The sequence below is a fragment of the Crassostrea angulata genome, chromosome 9 (genome assembly GCF_025612915.1).
Source record: "Crassostrea angulata isolate pt1a10 chromosome 9, ASM2561291v2, whole genome shotgun sequence".
Lineage (NCBI taxonomy): Eukaryota > Metazoa > Mollusca > Bivalvia > Ostreida > Ostreidae > Magallana > Magallana angulata.
In genome coordinates, this window is record NC_069119.1 from 30,444,202 (window position 1) to 30,463,233 (window position 19,032).

Here is a 19,032-nt window from a genome sequence, read left to right on the forward strand (position 1 = left end):
TATTTATATTGATAAATTACCACTGAACTGATGATATATAATGTTTCTTCATTATTACTTTGAAGGAATTCAAAGAGAAAATTGTCTTCAACTGTTAGTGGTAATACATATTAAATATTATGAATTTAACATGTTAGCCAAAGAAAAGAATAATAAAAAAAATTTCATACATGTACTGCTGAAAAACATGACATTTAGAATCATTAATAAATCAACAGCATTGAAATTCATGACATTTTTTTTAGACTGTACATAATGAACTTCATTATAAACCTTAAATACTTACGAAATTTCTCAAATAATAGACCCCTTCATGATAACTGTGGTACTGCTCTCTTGCAGGGCAAATTAATGTTCTTCACCGAAATTTTACTAGGTAGATAATTAAATGACGTAAATGAAACAATTGACATTTGTCTTTATCACATACATCATAGTTTTAAGTTGCCTAAATAATTCTATCTTAGCAAAATAACCCAATTTGCTTTGAGACAAAGAAGTAAAATACATACATTAATGTGTATGTATTTTTCACCAAAACTGTATATCTGGTAATTCTCGTGATGATCTAATTTTCGCTTTTTTCGTGATCTCTGTTAAATCGCAAAATATTGAATACACACAAATTATTTCTTGCATTGTTTTCTATAAGAAACATTTTAAATCACAAAAATTGAGTGATGCATATTAAAAATGCTACATATTTTCCCCATTTTCGCAAATTTTGTGACATGCGAAAAAAAATTAAGGATATACAGTATTTTTTTCCAGTTCACTCTTAATTTTTGCCTATCTAATCTAACACAGAAATCGGGAGACTTCAATTTATTCAATAAATCATTTCTGATAATCTTCTTCATCATGGTAGGCTTTGAATTTCATAGTGGTTTTTTTTTTTGGTTTTTTTAAAAAAATTTTAATTTATCAACACTAAACACCCAGAATCGCTGAGATTGTGATAAATGATTCGTCGACTAATTACCCTGCTGTCATCAAATACCGTTACTGCGATAGTCTTACATTGACGTTCACACTTAAAAATACAGTAGAAAGAGTCATGCAGAGTGATTTTATGTTCAACTTTAAAGCTGTAGGCCCAGAGACAATGGCAGCACAGGATGATAAAAGTGTGCTTGAAGCCCTAGCACATCACAAAATTTTTGTTTAGCATATCTTTTTTTTTAAAATATTGATTTCAAGTCTAAGGAAAAAAGTCTGCGGGAAAAACAATAATCGGATTTGGGATCTTCCTAGCTGGAATTATTTCAGATGCCTTGTCATATATGCAAATCGGTCTACAGTTGAATGGGTTTAATTATTCAAAAAAGGGCTTAAAACTTCAATGAATTGGGCATCAGGCCTGCCACTAGATCTTTGGGCCTTGTTAAATGATCGGAAACCCGACCAGTACATAAATCTCAGACTATTGATTGCAAAGGCTCTTCTTAAGGTTCCTCGGTAATCTACATTTAATTAGACTTTTGTGGAAGAATTTTTTTTTATGGATTTAGTTCACAAATATATTGGATTTTATTTTTCACTTTCTCTTTCTGCCTTTCTGAGGAGAGCCCCAGGCTACGTATTTAAAGATGATTGCTGTATTTTATTAGGATGACGTAGATTCAAAGCATTTTGATGACCATTTTTTAAATCGCATGAACGTTTCCTTTCTTGAAATAATGGTAATAACGTTATTATAGGGATTCCTATGCATTTAATATTCTATACTGAAATGACAATTGCCCATAGCACCTCTTTTAATTGGGTCTTTTAATAGTTCCTCTGATGTATTTTGTAATCTTGGTTTTTCCATGACGTTCTTGAAAAAACAAGCTAGTTGATATTTATTATTATAAACACAAATACAGGATTTTCCACGTCAAGTATTTTCACTGTGTGTTCAAGTGCTACAGTAAAAATTTTTGTGCCATGTACAGTAAAAATATTCAGTGCTGCAGCACAAAATCTTACTTAGATATGGCTTGGGCACACTCTAGGAAATAGGGATTATTAAGTCATGAAGACATGTACAAGAAGTTCCACAGATTCAGTTTTTATACACCTTTATTATTCACTTGCAAGGAAACTTTGAAAAAAAAAAACTTGCTGTCAGAAATATCCACTGATATGTTAGAACCATGAGTTTACTCATGTTTTGATTTGTTTATTACAACATATTTTTAAGGTGGCTCACTACACCTTGAAATATTTTCTCAAATCTGAGCAGAAAATTACATGATTATGATAGATATCATAATGGATAAGAAGTATTTAAGTCAAATAGGCAAAAATTGTGCAAATTTGAATGAAAAATTACATGACTGTTCGAAAATTTAATTCAGTAAACATAAACAAAAGCTCTAGGCGGATTCGAACTCATGATCTGCGGCTCAGTAGCCCACTACTTACACCGCTGCATGCATGAGCTTAGTAGTTAACGACGATATACAACCCAATCGCACGATATAAACAATGTAACAAAACATTTAAATTGCCATCTTGTGATGTAGTGTCATAAAAAGTATAAGTCTAGGTGTAGTGAGGTACCTTAACTTGATATCACAAAAATTGTTGTTGCCGCAAACGGTCAATTGCGCAGTACAACATTGCTGCAAAAAATAAACTGAGTTACAAAATATTTACCATGAGTTTTAATGGTTATGTCTAACATTACTCCGATATGCTAAAGATCTCCAAAAGCTCAAGCTCTGTTCAGGCCCAACAGTAAAATTTTTGATTAATGGAGTTAAATTTCACTCTTGTGCAGGACTATACCCATAATTTGATTGTGTATTAATATCTGAATATCAGATATCAAGTCCCAACTACAATATCTAGAATGATGAAATGATATCAATTTTTTAATTCCAATTTTTTTAACACCAATATGACTGAAAAATAATAAATCAAAAATCTTTTTCATTTAATCAAGCCATTCTCCAGCATGCTCAACAAGTTTGCCATTTCAAAGATATCCAATATCTATTAACAATATCTAGCATCTTTACAGTACCATGATTCTACTAGCTGAACATAATAAAACAAACTTAATCAAGGCAAGCTTCTAAAACTAAGTCTTGCAGAACACTGTGCAATTAAATGCCATTAATTGTGCCAAAAGCCCTAGATTAGTATTTTTCCTTGATTAAAAGTTTCTAATTTCCGGAAGTAATCATTATTTTTTGGCACACATGCCCATGGGTTTCTTATTTTGATTTACAAATGACCTGAAACAGGCATTTAATTTCAGAATATAGGATTTTTTTTCATACCAAATAGGTATCGTAGACTTTAACCTTGTGAAAAAACAGCAAATTCATTTCAGAATTTTGTATCTCAGTCCCAGAGAAGCAAAGTGAACTTTTTGGCATGCATGCACATGGTGTCTTATTTTGATTGACAAATGACCTGAAACAGGCATTATTTCAGCATATAGATTTCAAATATGTATTGTAGACTTTAACCTTGTGCGACAATAGCTAATTCATTTCAGTATCTTGTACCTCAGGCACAGTGGTGCAATTTAGTGAAATAAGAAACGGTCTGCTGAAGAGTAGAGGGTTTTCATAGCTTTTTATGTTCATTTGGAACCCCAATCACTTTAGTTTTTACTCTATCTTTCATCCCTCTGAATTTCTCCAGCAAACAGTATAATTGATTGTCTGCACTTTAAGACTCATCATTTTAAATTGGTTTAAATTCAAACCCTTGGGAAATTTCTCAAATTTCTCAAATCAGTGCAGAAACAAAAACACCAAAAAAAATAGTTAAGTGACAGCTGTAAGCTATACAGCCAAATCAAAACACATTGAAGTAAAACTTCCAGTTCACAAGTTCATTCAAAACTGATTTATACTGCAAATATTAAAGCTCAGAAAGTCGGGGGAAACTATATTATGGTACAGTTGAATATCAAACTTAAGAGCAAAATTAAAAATTCCCTGGTGGCTGAGTAAATTCTATCTAACCAATAAGACAGTCTACGATATGTACGTCTCAAAATGAACCAGTTTACAATGTGTGTGTCCCAAGATGAACCAGTTTATACGAGGAAGTCCTCCCTGATTCTTAATTTTTTGGGCTCCAAGGTTTCGAAGCTCATGGAATCAATATGGTGTCTAACCTAGCTAAAGGCGGTCGCGGTTATCTCAAAGGACGTTAATTAATCTGCCACTGTTCCATATAGCCGATCAATATCCAACCATGCTTTGATCAGCAGCCAAGGGGAAGTAACTACCACAATTAACAGCATGTCTCGTCTATTCATAATCATTGTGCAATCACGATTGTCAAGGATTTTGTCATGATTATTTTTCTTTTTTAAATGCTTTGTTCTCTCTCATGTCACTTTTATCATGGCCGATTGACTTGATTGTGAACTGTGAAAATTTGCGACAAAATTGGGATCAAACATGCACACTCACATTTGTGTGAGAAAAAAAAAATGTTTCCTAAATAAAACCCATAAGTAATATTGAATTTCCATTGGATACATTACTATTCAAATCATATGTTGGATCAAATTGGAATACATCATGTACGACGACACAGCGATATTGATTCTCTGAAGCAGGGCCATACTGCAGTGACAAATCTGTATTTCTAGTCTCGAACTGATTCTCACAAAAAAAAAAAACATGCTACATTGTCAAACGGCTGAGCAAATGTTGATCTTTGGTTGTCGCAGGTAATAATTGTTTCAGTCGCTTAATTAATATTTCTGTCCAATTATTTAAAATCCCCCCAAGATCAAGTGGCACACAATGGCCTGTTTCTACACGCAACAGATTTTTTAAAAAGGCCATTTTTGACCTTTGTGTGGGAATAATATTTTTTATTATGCATCTGTACAGCAGACATTTCTCAGAACATTAGTGAATGCTTCTACATAGAATGACTCAAATAGAATTATTTGCCTGATCATTTGTTACCAATATTTTTAAGTGATGGACATTTTGATACACACTTTTCTTCTCGGAATCATTTTATTTTTTTTCTTAATATTCCTGATGTTAGTGTATTCTGCAGCCCCTTATGTTTAAAACCACTCACAGCAAAATAGATTGGAATTCCTGCTATTATGTTGGTTTAAATTGACAAAAGGATTAAAACTTTAATCTCCCTTTAATTCATGGGGGTTGAAAGGTCAACAAATTAACCATCAGATCTACCTAAAAAATTTCTAAAAAGATATTATTTGTTTTGCTTTAAACTATTATTTAGTATAGAACAAATCCAGATATTTTACTTTTCAAATTTGGGTAATTTTTCCTAATATTTTTATATAGAGCTTTTCTTCCAAAGGAGATCCATTTAGTCTAAAAATGGCCATGACCATCAAGCCCTCTTAATGACGAGATTTCCAGTCTGTAATGCGCTTCAAAATCCCAGGTATTTTTTGCAGTAAAAAAAACTTGTTTACAATTTTTTGCCTTTAATACTTTATAATTCATAATTAATTTAAAAGCATATATGTAGCTATCAAAAATATCATGTATTATTTTTTCAGAACGGAATCATATATTATAAGTAGCAAACAATAATCCTTAAAAATAATTTCCATGCATCTCTAATCCAAGAAAGAGAAGATTAAAAGAATTCAGAAACAAAAGAAAAGGAAAGACAAATCAATAGAACTCACTGGGAAAAGCAAATCAGATATTCCGGTCTATAATTCTAATTTACCGGCCATTGGAATTTATCATACTACTGTATAATGATGCTTAATAATTTCTAAAAGGTTGACACTTCCCTCTGATGTCTACGAGAAATCAATGCAATATTACATAAAAATCTCTGATCCGAGCAGACATCGACACAGTCTAGAAGTCACTTGCATAAATGCCACATATTTATATTTGTAGGAAGATACATTTTTTATTTTCCTAATTCATAAAACATAATCTATTATCCCCAATTGGTTTACTCAGTTTTACGAGCTTTAAACTTTGACATTAGGTAACAGAGCTTTTAAGATATTGATCATCTTAGATAACTCAACTGGAGGATTCAAATAAAAAAAAATCCCCAGTCATTTAACGGCATGAAGCATCGCTGCACAAACTGATAGTAAAAGAATCATCTGCAATTTCATCCCCACTTTTAGAACTGGTAAAACCCAATGAATAATTCATCTCCATTCTGCATCATCTACTTACCTTCCTAAATAAAGTTCTCTGTGATTCACTCCATGCACTCTCCTGTCATGAAAAAAAAACCCAGAAAATCATGGGACTTCTTTCAGGTAACTAGCCTCTCCCCGATCATCCACAGCAGTCAGGTTCTGCTATTCACCCCAAAAAAGGGTAAAAAGAACCATGCCTTCCACACTGCATGAAAAGGCCTTAGAATATGGAACAAGCTCGCATTTTTTTTTACCTGTAAAGCTATGGTGCCTGTGTGAAAATGAACACAGATTCAAATTGACTGGCTGATTTTACACAAATTATCATAATATTGATTATAGAAGGAGCCAGTGATGACAGGCTGTTGGCATGGCAACTAAATTCAAATGTCTCTGCAAATTCATCAAATGCTTGTGGATAAGAAGCTGAGAGATTCAGACTGGAGAGGATTTAAAACAGAGGGGGAGGGGAAGACAGGGGGATAGAGATTTCCTTCAGGGCTTAATGCTTTCACATCCCTTACATGACACGTAACTCAGATCTTGCAGAACCACGCATATGAACTCACAGGAGTTCACTACAGCATAGCAACCCAAAATCTTCCAGATTTGCTTCATTATGATCGCATAAGAATCTTCCTGGTTCTAGTTTGTCAGAATTAAATTATTTCTTTTTTTCAGTCAACACCTCTCTGAGTCACTATATATACTATAGAAAATTTGGATGAGATAAATTTTTTTTGGCAAGATACTATATACACTTTTACATATATGCACACATTTATATATTTTTTTTTGGGGGGGGGGTGTCTGGAAGTCCAACCAATTAGAGAAGTCTTAGGCTAGTGTTATCAAAAATGTATTCTAGAGACTAATCTTTGAATAACACACTGAATAGCAAGTGCATTGTTTTTCTGCAATAAATAACACACAAAAATAAGAATCATTAACTAACTACCTAATTACATTGCATTTGGGGTTCTTTTTTTATTCAACGATTTTTGCCTTTAAAAAAAATTGTTTTAAAGAGTAAGCAATTTTCCCTTTTTCCTCCCATTTTCCTGACCTAGTATAATATATCAACCATGTTTTCTTGGTATAAAAAGAGTTCTTTGGAGACATTTGAAATTCTTTATGTACAAGATTCCCCCCTCGGCAAGTTAACAACAGTGTAGGGTACATAAAGCACTAGATATCGTCTCTCAAAGGAAACTTCAAATGATTAAAAAAAACTGATCTCGATCTGCAAAGCTCGCAGCGCTGTGGACTATAATTTGCAATAAAACTCCAAGAATTGTTCTTTATAATCATCAAACTTCACAACCATTAATTAAAGGACTAACTCCTAGATGAACTAATTTTTTTTTATTCATTTATGTAGGCCAAACACCAGTTTTAAGGTAGGCCAATGAAACAAAAACTCAAAGTTTTTTAAGAAAAATTATGAAAAAAGAACTTTATAATAGCATGCTGATAATAGTGATTTTTAGTGACGCGTCGTAATGACTTGGAAATTACTTATTATATTTCATAGAAATCCTGATAATGATTCTGATGTTCTAAAGAAAAAACAAATTTATCATCTAAAAAAACAAAGAAAACGGATATACTGAGTATTCATATCAAATGATTCTTGTTTGAGCTGCAGGATTTAGTGTGCTGCAAGAATAACTGAAGTCAGATTGCAATACATTTTGTACTTCAATCTTAGAGCTTATGTATAAAGGAAAAAAAATATTGGTCTCAAATAATTTCAATTTCTCAGACAATCTGTCTGAAAAGGCTAGCAGAGATGAAAAGAAAAAAAATCAAAGCTCATATTTGTCTTGATAATATGTTATGAGATTTTAATATTTTTGTAATATAATATGGTTACAATATCAATGCTGAAGAAAATTGGGGAGTCAAGTCAAATTGGGAAAAATTTTTACAACCTCTATAGACGTAATCAGATTCCTTAAAGTCATTCTATCAGTCACAGTAGTACCACAGACCCTGGAGCCAAAGTGAATTGGTAGGTGCAAATCTCGATAGTTCTAATTTCGTAGAGCTATTGGCAACAAAATGGGGGGAGATAAGTTACAAATGTTTCCTAGGTATTAGACACACCAAAGTTTAATGACAACCGCGAGTGGGTTGAAATTTACCAATAAAACACGCCATCTCCTGAGCCCATCGTTCTGATGTTGCTTGCGAAGGAAATGTCGACTATTTTATGAGACCTAGTCAGCGGACGACGTAACCTGTTGCTTTCGGTTTTCGTCCACATTATATCAGGGTTGTTTTTTTTTTTTTGATTTTCCTGGAGTCATAATCGACATTAAAACCCAACTCTAATGACAATGGTTCATCATTTACAGAGAGGTTTATCCTTTCTTTTTTCTTTTTAGGTGTATAGATTCCAATTAAAAGTTGTTTGTTCCGATGCTTGTACAACACTAATAGGTGTGAATTCTTTGGTGATTACGAGTGATTACGAGTTCTAATGCCCGAGATATGATCATCTTCCATGTAGTTTGAACATCCTGAATGACATTTCCCATTTAAACAAAAATCCATTATAAACTGACTTCTCATGCTAGAAACTGGATAAAGGCAATTGAAAAAAAGGTTGATTTTCAATATGTTAATATTCTAAAGTTGACTTTACAAAACACAAATAAACAAAACACTAGTTTAGGGTTGAAAGGTCACAATAAGTTCTGAATCACCACTCCGTAAAAAAAAAAAAAAACTATTAAAGTTTAAAAATTGAAGTAAACAAAAATCCTCATTTAATATCTAAGCTTTCAATTAAAACAAAAGTTTAATTTGTGGAAATGCCTGCATTCCCTAAATCTTTAATTCTAATCTAAATCTACGGAACCTGCTCACACCGTCGCTTTGACTAGTATTATTGATTAAAACTTAAGGAAGAAGAGAGCATATTCATACATAAAATAAGAAAAAAAATATTCATGATTTAATTTCCACAAACTTACACAAAAAAGAAAAAAAAAATGAAAAAAAAAACAGTAGGTCAATGAGGAAATTGATGCCATGTCTTTGATTAGAACGCTGAGGTAAATATGCATGAAAATAACATTTAATAATGATGACGTCTTGTAAGTTGTCAGAACTAGTGTGACTTAACCTTTTGTATGTTTTGAAATACAATTATAAGAATATGTTCAAACTCAAATCATAACAATTAACACACACACACAGACGGCAGTCACTGACTATTAAACACTGTAGTAGCAAATATGATAGAGAGAAGATAGAGAGAAGGACGGGAGAAGTGTTTGTAATGGAGACACATGACTCCATGATAAGTGTCTTCCATAACGCCACGACAGAAACATGACACAGAAAGCTTCAACCATAGACTGCAGGCTCCGCCATTTGTTCAATGTTTTCACACTTCAGAGAATCTCACCTTTCATCTTGCGTTGTTCAGCTGTGTAACATTGTAATCAATGCTTTTACTTCATGCGACTCATCAACGCATACGTATAACTGGATCATTTGAATGAAAGGAAGCTGGTTCATGAAAGGGAACTCAATAACATGTTCAACACCTCTCTCTCTCTCTCTCTCTCTCTCTCTCTCTCTCTCTCTCTCTCTCTCTCTCTCTCGCAATCATATGGAGTGTCACATATCACAGAAATTAAATCATATAGTATTATCATGTTTTAATTTTTTCTAACTTCTGATTTTTAACAGTTTTCTCTCTCTCTCTCTTTCTCTCTCTCTCTCTCTCTCCTTATTTTCATGTGCTGAATTATATATTTAATCTGTTAAATGTACATATTAAATCACAAATCTTTGTAAATGCCAAGTCATTCCTATTTATTTTGTATTTATAGAGAATTATAATGAAACAGTGGAATCAATAAACCTCTCTCTCTCTCTCTCTCTCTCTCTCTCTCTCTCTCTCTCTCTCTCTCTTTCTCTCTCTCTCTCTCCTCTCTCTCTCTCTCTCTCTCTCTCTCTCTCTCTCTCTCTCATATCAAGCGAATCGATACATTTTTCATATACATGCAATATGTCTTATTCTGATCAAAAAAAGCCTTAGAATCAGAATTATTCACATATGGATATTTGATTGTTTTTGAATCTATTTATTTCAATACTTTTTCTTCCATTAAGCAGTTTTAGTCAATAAAAGCCTTATGTACACAAACTTAACTTAAGGATTTGTGGATTGATATCAATTGTTGTGACATTGCTGGAAAAAAAGTTTACTCATGAAGTACAAAATTTCATAACCAATCATATAAGCAGTAAACAATTTAATAAAAGTTGTACATAGCCAATCAAAGAGCACAGAGCAATTCAACGAAAGTTGATCAATATTGACTACATTACGGCTCAATAAATCAGATAGATAATTAAATTTATAGCATAACAATATTTACCAGGTAAACTAATGCCTTTCGTAATGTGATAGCATCCCTCGCAAATGCTCAATTTCCAATCGTCACATCCATAACATGAAAATGGAATATGTCACTTATGATATTTTAAAAAATTATCATTTCTTAAAATAATATATACGTAGTCTCTGTTGACTTTGATATTAAATTTCATCAGAATTAATATGATCAACACAAAATCGGCAAATGTATTCTAAGCTAGCTCCATTCAAATTCTTTATCAATCCAACGAATCCATCAATCTATGACTATAGGTATACACCAATTAATTAGCTACTCTCACGATGTTTATTAAAAATTGAGAACTTCATTGACACATCTTTTATATTAATAATCAAGAAGACATTGTCACTGCATATGTCAATAAAAGCTGCAAGCTGCCAGCGAACAATTCAATTTCTTTTCCAAAAAAGAATGGAAATACCAGGTAAACCAAGAAAATTAAGGAAACCCTGGACTTTATGACAATTAATCAGTCGTCTATTAAGATCTGAGAGAAATACAGGTCTCCATTATTATGATTATAACTTCAAAGTTTGACTTGATCAAGAATAGAAATCTTCATTGTTGGGGGGGGGGGGGGGGGGGGGGGGGTTGAGATTGGGTGTATAGGTCATCAATCCTCCATCTTTAATTTGTACAACAATCTAATATTACAGAGCTTAATCATATAAAAGAAAAATAATCTGCCACAGTGATAGTATTTTCATGTACCTTTTGGGAAGGAATACACCTTCGATCAGCCTCTCCTACCCACAGAATACCTTAAAGGGACTTGGACACGATTTGACTTACAATTTTAAAAATTTATTTTTTCCATTTTCAATGTTTATACTGATAAATATAGAAGTTTTTAATGCTGTGTCAAAATTTGAAGGCAAATATTAAGTTATAAGCAAGATACAAAGTTCATAAATCTTTGTTTTGTAAACAAAGCTTGAATGGTGTCAATTTTTACCTGTGTGTTGTATTGGTGTAAGTTTCAATCAAATGTATCTTTCTGTTGTTGATAATAGTATTTATGAAGATATTGAAATAGTTTAAATTGTTTTTTACATGTCATTTTGTCAAAGAAATGGTAAATCTCTACTTTACATATTTTGTAAAAATTATAAGACTCGAGCTTTGTTTACATAACAACCAATTCTTACCTCTGTATCTTGCTTGTAACTTGACTTTAACATTAAACATTTTGGTCAATCATTTAAATTTCACCAGTAAACCATTTTATACATAAAATATAAAAATAGATTTTTTTGATCTCAAATCGTGTCCAAGTCCCTTTAATGCACCAATACAGAGAAAAACAACACAATGCCACATATTGTTGTATTATTTTTGCATACTTTTTGTGAACAAATACATTTTCAACCATTTCTACAGTCAGTGGTTGGTTGTTCTGAAAGTCAATTCATTTCATCCGAGATGAAACCTTTGAAAATGAATTTCTTTATCACTTTTTTTTTCTCTCTATGTACTGGTCCAGGGTTGAGATCACTCAAACTGAATCTAGATGCTCATTGACAGCTGAATCATTTCGATTCATTACACACAAAGCAGGAATCAAAACTGACTTTTAAGTTTTTCCTTGTTCCATTAGTGGAAGCACAACTGAGAATACTATAAAATGTGGAAATGTTTCCACTGGGGAAAATATTCGCAAAGTTCACGAGACGAAAGTTTCAGAATTTTCGTCACCTTATCAAAATTCACGACACTAAAGTTTCAGAGAATTTCATCCCTTTAAAACTAAATTTTCAAAACTGAAAAAAGAAACCATGGTACTTCACCTTATGAGAAACACATTTTGTGCTTTTTCGGAAGAAGTCAAATCCCAAAGCAGAAATGCAGAAATGTTTCGGAGATATAGACAAGTTTCATCCAGTAATTTTTTTTTGACCAATTCCTGATGATTAATTTAATATTTTATTACAGAGGACATTTAATACTTACAGCATTGTTTCCAATTCCGACGTCAGTGATTCCTAGGCTAAGTTTTTTCTGGACTTTGTCCTTTATGCTCTCTGTAAACGAAAAAAAAAAACAACAAATAGTTGAAAACAGTCAGAGAAAGCCAGGAAATATTGTGCTGCTAGCTCAATCACTCAACAGAACAAATAAACAACAAACCTCCCTGCCAAAATCATGCAGTGCTGTGTTGATATTTTATTGATCACCTGCATGGCTATTTGTGCAAATATATCACGTAATAACTCGTACCGTATATATATGGACTTTATAATTATTATGTTTATTAAAGCACTAGTTAGCACAAATAAAAATGTGCTAATGAATAGGGAGTCGAAAGAAAAAAAATAAAATGATATTAGGTCGCGCACTGCATGGTTGTATTTTTTCTATAGTTTAAAAACAAACACACCCGGAGGAAAGATAATGTAGTTTATTATTTATTTAATACTGAAAATGTCTTAAATTTGGCCTTTCGTATGATATTTGGTAGAAAGTGATTTTTCAAGAAATTAGCTTTGATTTGAATTAGTGTTATATATATATATGAACTCATTTGTATCCAGATATACATGATTGTACACATTTAGCGATGTACTTGATATTGCAGAAGATGCTTTCTGCCAAAACATGCTAAAGAATAAATATATTTACAGTTAACAGTACTGTCTGTCTGTGTGTGTGTGTGTTCGTGTGTCTCTCTGTCTCTCTCTCTGTCTCTCTCTCTCTCTCTCTCAGAATGCTAACCTATCATTTTGAATGCACTCTTCAAAGCCAAACAATGCCATATAAAATTCAGCATAAGAACTCTACTCAAGGATTCTTTAAATATGCCCATATAGATGACATTCATCCAATAATACCATGCAATTTACTCACATTTGGTTTGAAAAATGTTCAAAACTTTATTGATTTGTGACTGCTTCATAACACGTTCATAACACGTTTTGCGCAATAAATTGAATTAGTTCAAGTTGAAGATTGTTCATCCTATACTCAGGATGACAGAAGAGATGCATGGACATCACTCATCTATAAATTGCAAAATTTTTAAATTTTTTAAAAAGTTGAAACTCAGATTTTACAATGATATTGTTCAGCATGCTGTATTCAGAGAAGTACATATGGTTTCATTTCATTTCAGCTGAAAGATTATATAGCTTTAAGTTCAAAGTTCCCAAGAAGGAAATCTCTTTCATGAAAATTTATAACATCTCTCTCTCTCTCTCTCTCTCTCTCTCTCTCTCTCTCTCTCTCTCTCTCTCTCTCTCTCTCCACCAACAAGTGAACAAGAAGAAAGTCTTTGATTCTTTGCACACACAAATTTGAGTATATAATTAATCTGAGTGACTAAAAATCAAGTGTCAAATGCATTCACTGACTACACCACCTATATCCATGTGCAAAACAAAATAATCAACAATATTACAATTGCATGTTTACCATTTGCTTTCATGCACTTAACAAAATAATTTGATTTTGTTAAAAAAACAAATCTTCACTGAAAGGAGAAAAAGACAAATATGATAGCTCTTAGACTTTGAAACTAATATATTTGGATGCTCATCGTTATTATTGATAACTAAATGGATATTCACTGCTCACCATCCTCAAAATTTTCAACAAGCTGTTTGTTATGAAATTACGTAAAAGAAATTTAATACAAGACTGCATATGGTCTGAAAAATCCCAAAACTCCATTTCAATACTTTGATCTTTGCTATTTTGCAAGCAATTTAAACCCACGTAAGACATTTCAAATCATGAAAGTAGAAAAAAAAAAAAGTAAAATCAAATTTTGAAGAAATTTAATTCTTAAAGAGATATGTTTTTCTTTCTTCATAAAAAGCTAAAATTAAATGAGATTGCTTTTCTCTTGCTTTCAATACTAAATTAACAAGTATATTTTTAACCTGTAACACATTAGGGATAATTGTTACTCATTTTGTGAGAAAACTTTATTTAAATGTAGTAAATATACTTTATGCATGAAATATGGAAATGTATATGCACAAGTAATTATCATACATAAAATATGTTTATAAAGATGCCAAGATTTTGCGCATTCCACAAATTTTGATCATTCATACACTAATTATCAATAAACTTAAATTTTTCAAATTTAAACAATGCTTTTATGAATAGAAAATGGCATATTTGACCAGTACAAACACTACAACTATCAGAACTAGGATTTTGCTGAATCTTTAAGTTTACCCTCATGTATTTGTGAATTAAGAGGGCTCGATGGATGGTCATGGCCATTTTGACTAAAATAATCTCCTTGAGAAGAAGAGTTCTGTATAAATTTAAAGGAAAATATTCAAATTTTAAAGATAAAACATATTTGGAATTTTTTTTACTAAATGATAGTTTATGGCTTAAAATATCATATCCAAAGTTCAAAGAAAGATCCAATGGAAACTGAATTGATCATCTGTGAAGCCTCTTTTAGGCAAAATACAGTCAAACTTCATTATCTTGAACATAAGACTGGACTGTTTAAAAACTTCCAGATATCCAAGTGTTCGAGATATCAAGGGTAAAATACTTGAAAAATAAGTAATTAGGACTCACAAATCACTACGGCATATCCATTGTATTTGAGATATCAGTGTTCAAGATATCAAAGTTTAGCTGTATTTACATATTGGTCTGACTTAATTTTTTTTCAGAGGAAGGAGGCAATGTCAGCATACTTTGTTGCATTAATAAACATGAAAGCATGCAGTTCATTCATCCTGCCATAACAATTAAACTTTGTGTATAACTGTCTTCCAACAAAAAGGACGTTGAAAACAAGTTGTTCACTGTGCTGAGGTTTTATCATTATAGTTGATGTGGAGCACATATATTTTATCGTTGATCCATTACATGTAATGTTCACTGAGGTAATAAAAATGAATGATCTGAATTGGAAGGATGGCATTGTGTCAGCAAGTTTAATGATGTATCCTAAACACTAAAATTAAGAAGGCTGGATGGATGTTGCCATTTTAGGACTATTAATTTAACTCCTTAAAATGAAGAGCTCTGCAAAAAGACGTAAAATTCCAAATTTAAATCTAAGATATTTGGATTTTTTTCTTTACTAAGAAAAAGTTATATCACCAAAAATATCATATTTAAAATTTTGAGGCATATTTGATGGGTAATTTTTTTACCATCCAGCCTCCTTAACTGAATCCATCAAAAAAATATTCATAATGACATGTACAAATACTTTTTTACAAAACTACCAATAAATCACAGTACTAATATATCTTATTTTCACAAATTGATCTTAAAAATCTGCAGTCAAAAAATCAACAAGGGCAAGACAACAATTATCGCTTTTTGACAAAACCTGAAGTACATTATTGATTTAATTAGCCATTAAACAGTTCATTCATATCAGCTGACTTATTGTATGCCAGTCCTCTTTGGCCCTGTGGCAACGTGAGTGTTCAAATTTCATCATTATTATTCCGAATGGGATTTTCCAACCATAAAATGATGCATATAATTATTAAGACACTGTCTGCAGTTGAGGTATTTCATAATAGCCTTTAGCCAAATGTGTCAGAATTTTTATGCGTGTGCATGTACGTGTGTTAAAAAAATACACTATGTAAGGATTAAGTATCAAAAAAATAACTTAAGGTGGAGTAACACATCGTCATAAAATGGCTGACCTCTGATCGAAACAACATTTTGTTTTATTAAAAGGATTTTATCGATGGCAACTTATAACTTACCTCTTAGCCGAGTGGGTAAAATGTCAGGCTAATTGTGATCCGTACATATTGAGTTCGAATCCCGCAGGGGCTTTCGTTGTTACTTAATGAATTGATTTTTTTTAGAAATCCATATTTATCTCCAAAATGAAAATTTTTTGCTTATTTGACATATGTATAGTTAATTTATCATTATATCTTTCATAATCAAATAATTTACAGTTAATTTGAGTGACTTTTTCCAGGTGTGTTATTCCACCTTAAAAGGGCTGGATAGAGTATATAAATCTTCTTGAAAAGATGAGGACTCTTTATAAAGAAATAGAAAAACATTCAGATTCAGAGCTTTAAATATATAAGGATTTTTTCTTTACCATAATGATAGAGTAAAGCTTGTAAAATTTAGAGTGAGCTGATGGGTATATACTCCTTAAAACACTGAAAATATTCATATACTTCCTCTATTCTAATTAACTAACCATCCATAAAACCAGGATCTAAGATCTGCATAAGTAAAGATTTCAGGTTACCACAAGACACAACCAGAGGCCCATGGGCCACATTGCTCACTTGAGCAAGCATGGCCATAATATAATCAGTCTTTTTAAGTCATAGGAGGCAGGATGTGGCCAATAAAGTAGAATAAATGCTTGTATAAAAGGCTATACATGTACATCCCTGAAGTTATATTTCCCTGAAATTAAGTAATTTTCAGGGAAATATAACTTCAGGGATTACAGTGTTGCCCTGTTCCTTCATTTCTTCCATCTGTCATTTCATCATCATTCACTTTCTGATCATTGTCTTAACATGCATTAAACTCGAATTTGATATATGGATGTGTCAAACAAAAATACAGGTGAGCTAAAAACTAATAAATAAATGCTTTTCCCTTATTACTCTAAATTTAGTACAACTGCACTTAATTTTGAAAATTTCTACAAATGCTCTGTTAGCTATAGCTCTTGTAAATTAATTGAAATATTTCATCAAATTTTGCATTTTATATAAGACAATGTCAATGACATACATTTTTAATCACGTCTGGGAGTCTTGGAGAACTGCCAATGCATTCCTGTGATGCAAGATACAATTCAACTCCAGATAGAATATCAAAGTCTATAAAATATAGAAACCGAACAAAAAAAGGACTCAATTTTTTTTTAATTCCTCAAGAGCTTTTATGAGTCTTGTCTTGACTTTTTATTAAGTGGCTCTGCACAATTAGTGCTCCGACTATAACCCACTGGTATCGAAGATCAAGGCAAAAAGTGCTTGTGATGAAAACAGACATGACATTCATTAAAGATGTGACACGGGAAAAAAGTCCCTTATTAATGCATAACGGAATATCTAACTAAAGGCTAAGCAACCCTCCTCCAGACTTCCTCAAGATTTTTTCTAACCAATGTATGCAATTTTTATGCACTGCTGATGTGTCATTAGGTATATCTTGTCTAGGTCTGGATGCATAAGCGGTGCTTAAGCTAGATGAGAAAAAAAAATGTGACAATTTTCTTTTCACTTTGTGGAAAAAAAATTATACCGAATATAGTCTTTCATTTTCATACTGAAAGTACACAAGGTTGCAAGTGCAAATTTACAAATGGTCACTATATTTAAAACATTCCAAAAAACAAAAATTGGGGGGGGGGGGGGAAGGAAGGGGGTAAGACTCAGTACAATTCCAAATGGTGTCTCCTTATGAGAACAAACATGACTGGAATCGAACAGCAATCCATATGTTTTGCAGCCATTGAAATGATTTTGATTTTTTTATACCATTAAGCCCGAGATTTTTCCCGAGATTTTTTGTCAATACATTTTTTTTTTTAACTTAAATAAAATAATTTTCAGAGGGGCGGGCAGGGATGAGAATCTAAAAATTAATTTTATGAGCCTAAGTTTCTTCTGTAGTGTATCAGGTTTATTGGTTGTTAAAAAAACATTTCCTTGATGAAAAATTAAATTATCAAAAATATGAACTGCGTAATGGCTTTCTGATGAGAAAATATTCAAAGAAAAAAAAATTGCAGCATTCGACACGTTTGTGGGGTAGTTTTTGTTAAAAAATATAATTTTTCAAACACATATTATAATAATATTAATTAATTTATGCCTTCAATTCCATGACGGCCATAAAAATCATATTTTTATGAAATGAAATTCCGAAATCTATACCAACTTAATCACATAGAATTTTGAAATTTTCCACTTAATAAGAAAATAACCCAGGACAAAGAGCTTCCTTATACTTTGAAAATAAATTGTTTTAATGAAATGGAATTTCCAACAATATTGTTTGCAATTGGTCATAACTTTCTCATAAAATGCAGACTCTTTAAGATAATAACCCAAGCTTGACTTACGTATAGGACTCACAAGTATAATTTCATTAGAGTCTATTTTTTTATTCTCACATATAAAAAGTATAAAAGCTGATAAACATAGACTCTCCGGCAGCTCTCTATGTGTTGGTCACCATTCCCCAATACATAATAGACAAAGAAATATTGGAAAAATTGTCATTTTTCACGAGAGCAAGAACATTAGACCTTTTTTTACCCGTGTCGCTGAAAGAAAATTATCCAGCATTCATTTTTTTCTCTCCATGGCTTGGGGCGCAGTTGGCAGAAATAATGAGCTGAGATGGGAAACAACATGCTTCGTACTGCGAAAAAAATAAATGGTAAAAAGTACGCACAGGAAGTAGCTGTGAAGGAAATTTTTCCCGAACTCCCACTTGTGATAGGAGGCAGGATGTGCCCATGGTCGTCGGATTATCTTGGCAAATTTGACTAAAGTG

At 32.1% G+C, this 19,032-nt stretch overlaps 1 protein-coding gene across 1 annotated transcript in view; it reads right to left on the reverse strand.

Annotated features, from left to right (window-relative positions):
- LOC128162756 (receptor-type tyrosine-protein phosphatase N2-like) overlaps positions 1 to 19,032 on the reverse strand; it is a 95,258-nt gene that overhangs the window by 34,104 nt on the left and 42,122 nt on the right. Inside the window, exon 10 of the mRNA XM_052826122.1 lies at positions 12,496 to 12,566. Within this exon, the coding sequence (XP_052682082.1) occupies positions 12,496 to 12,566 (71 nt within the window). The remainder of the gene's footprint in view (positions 1 to 12,495; positions 12,567 to 19,032) is intronic.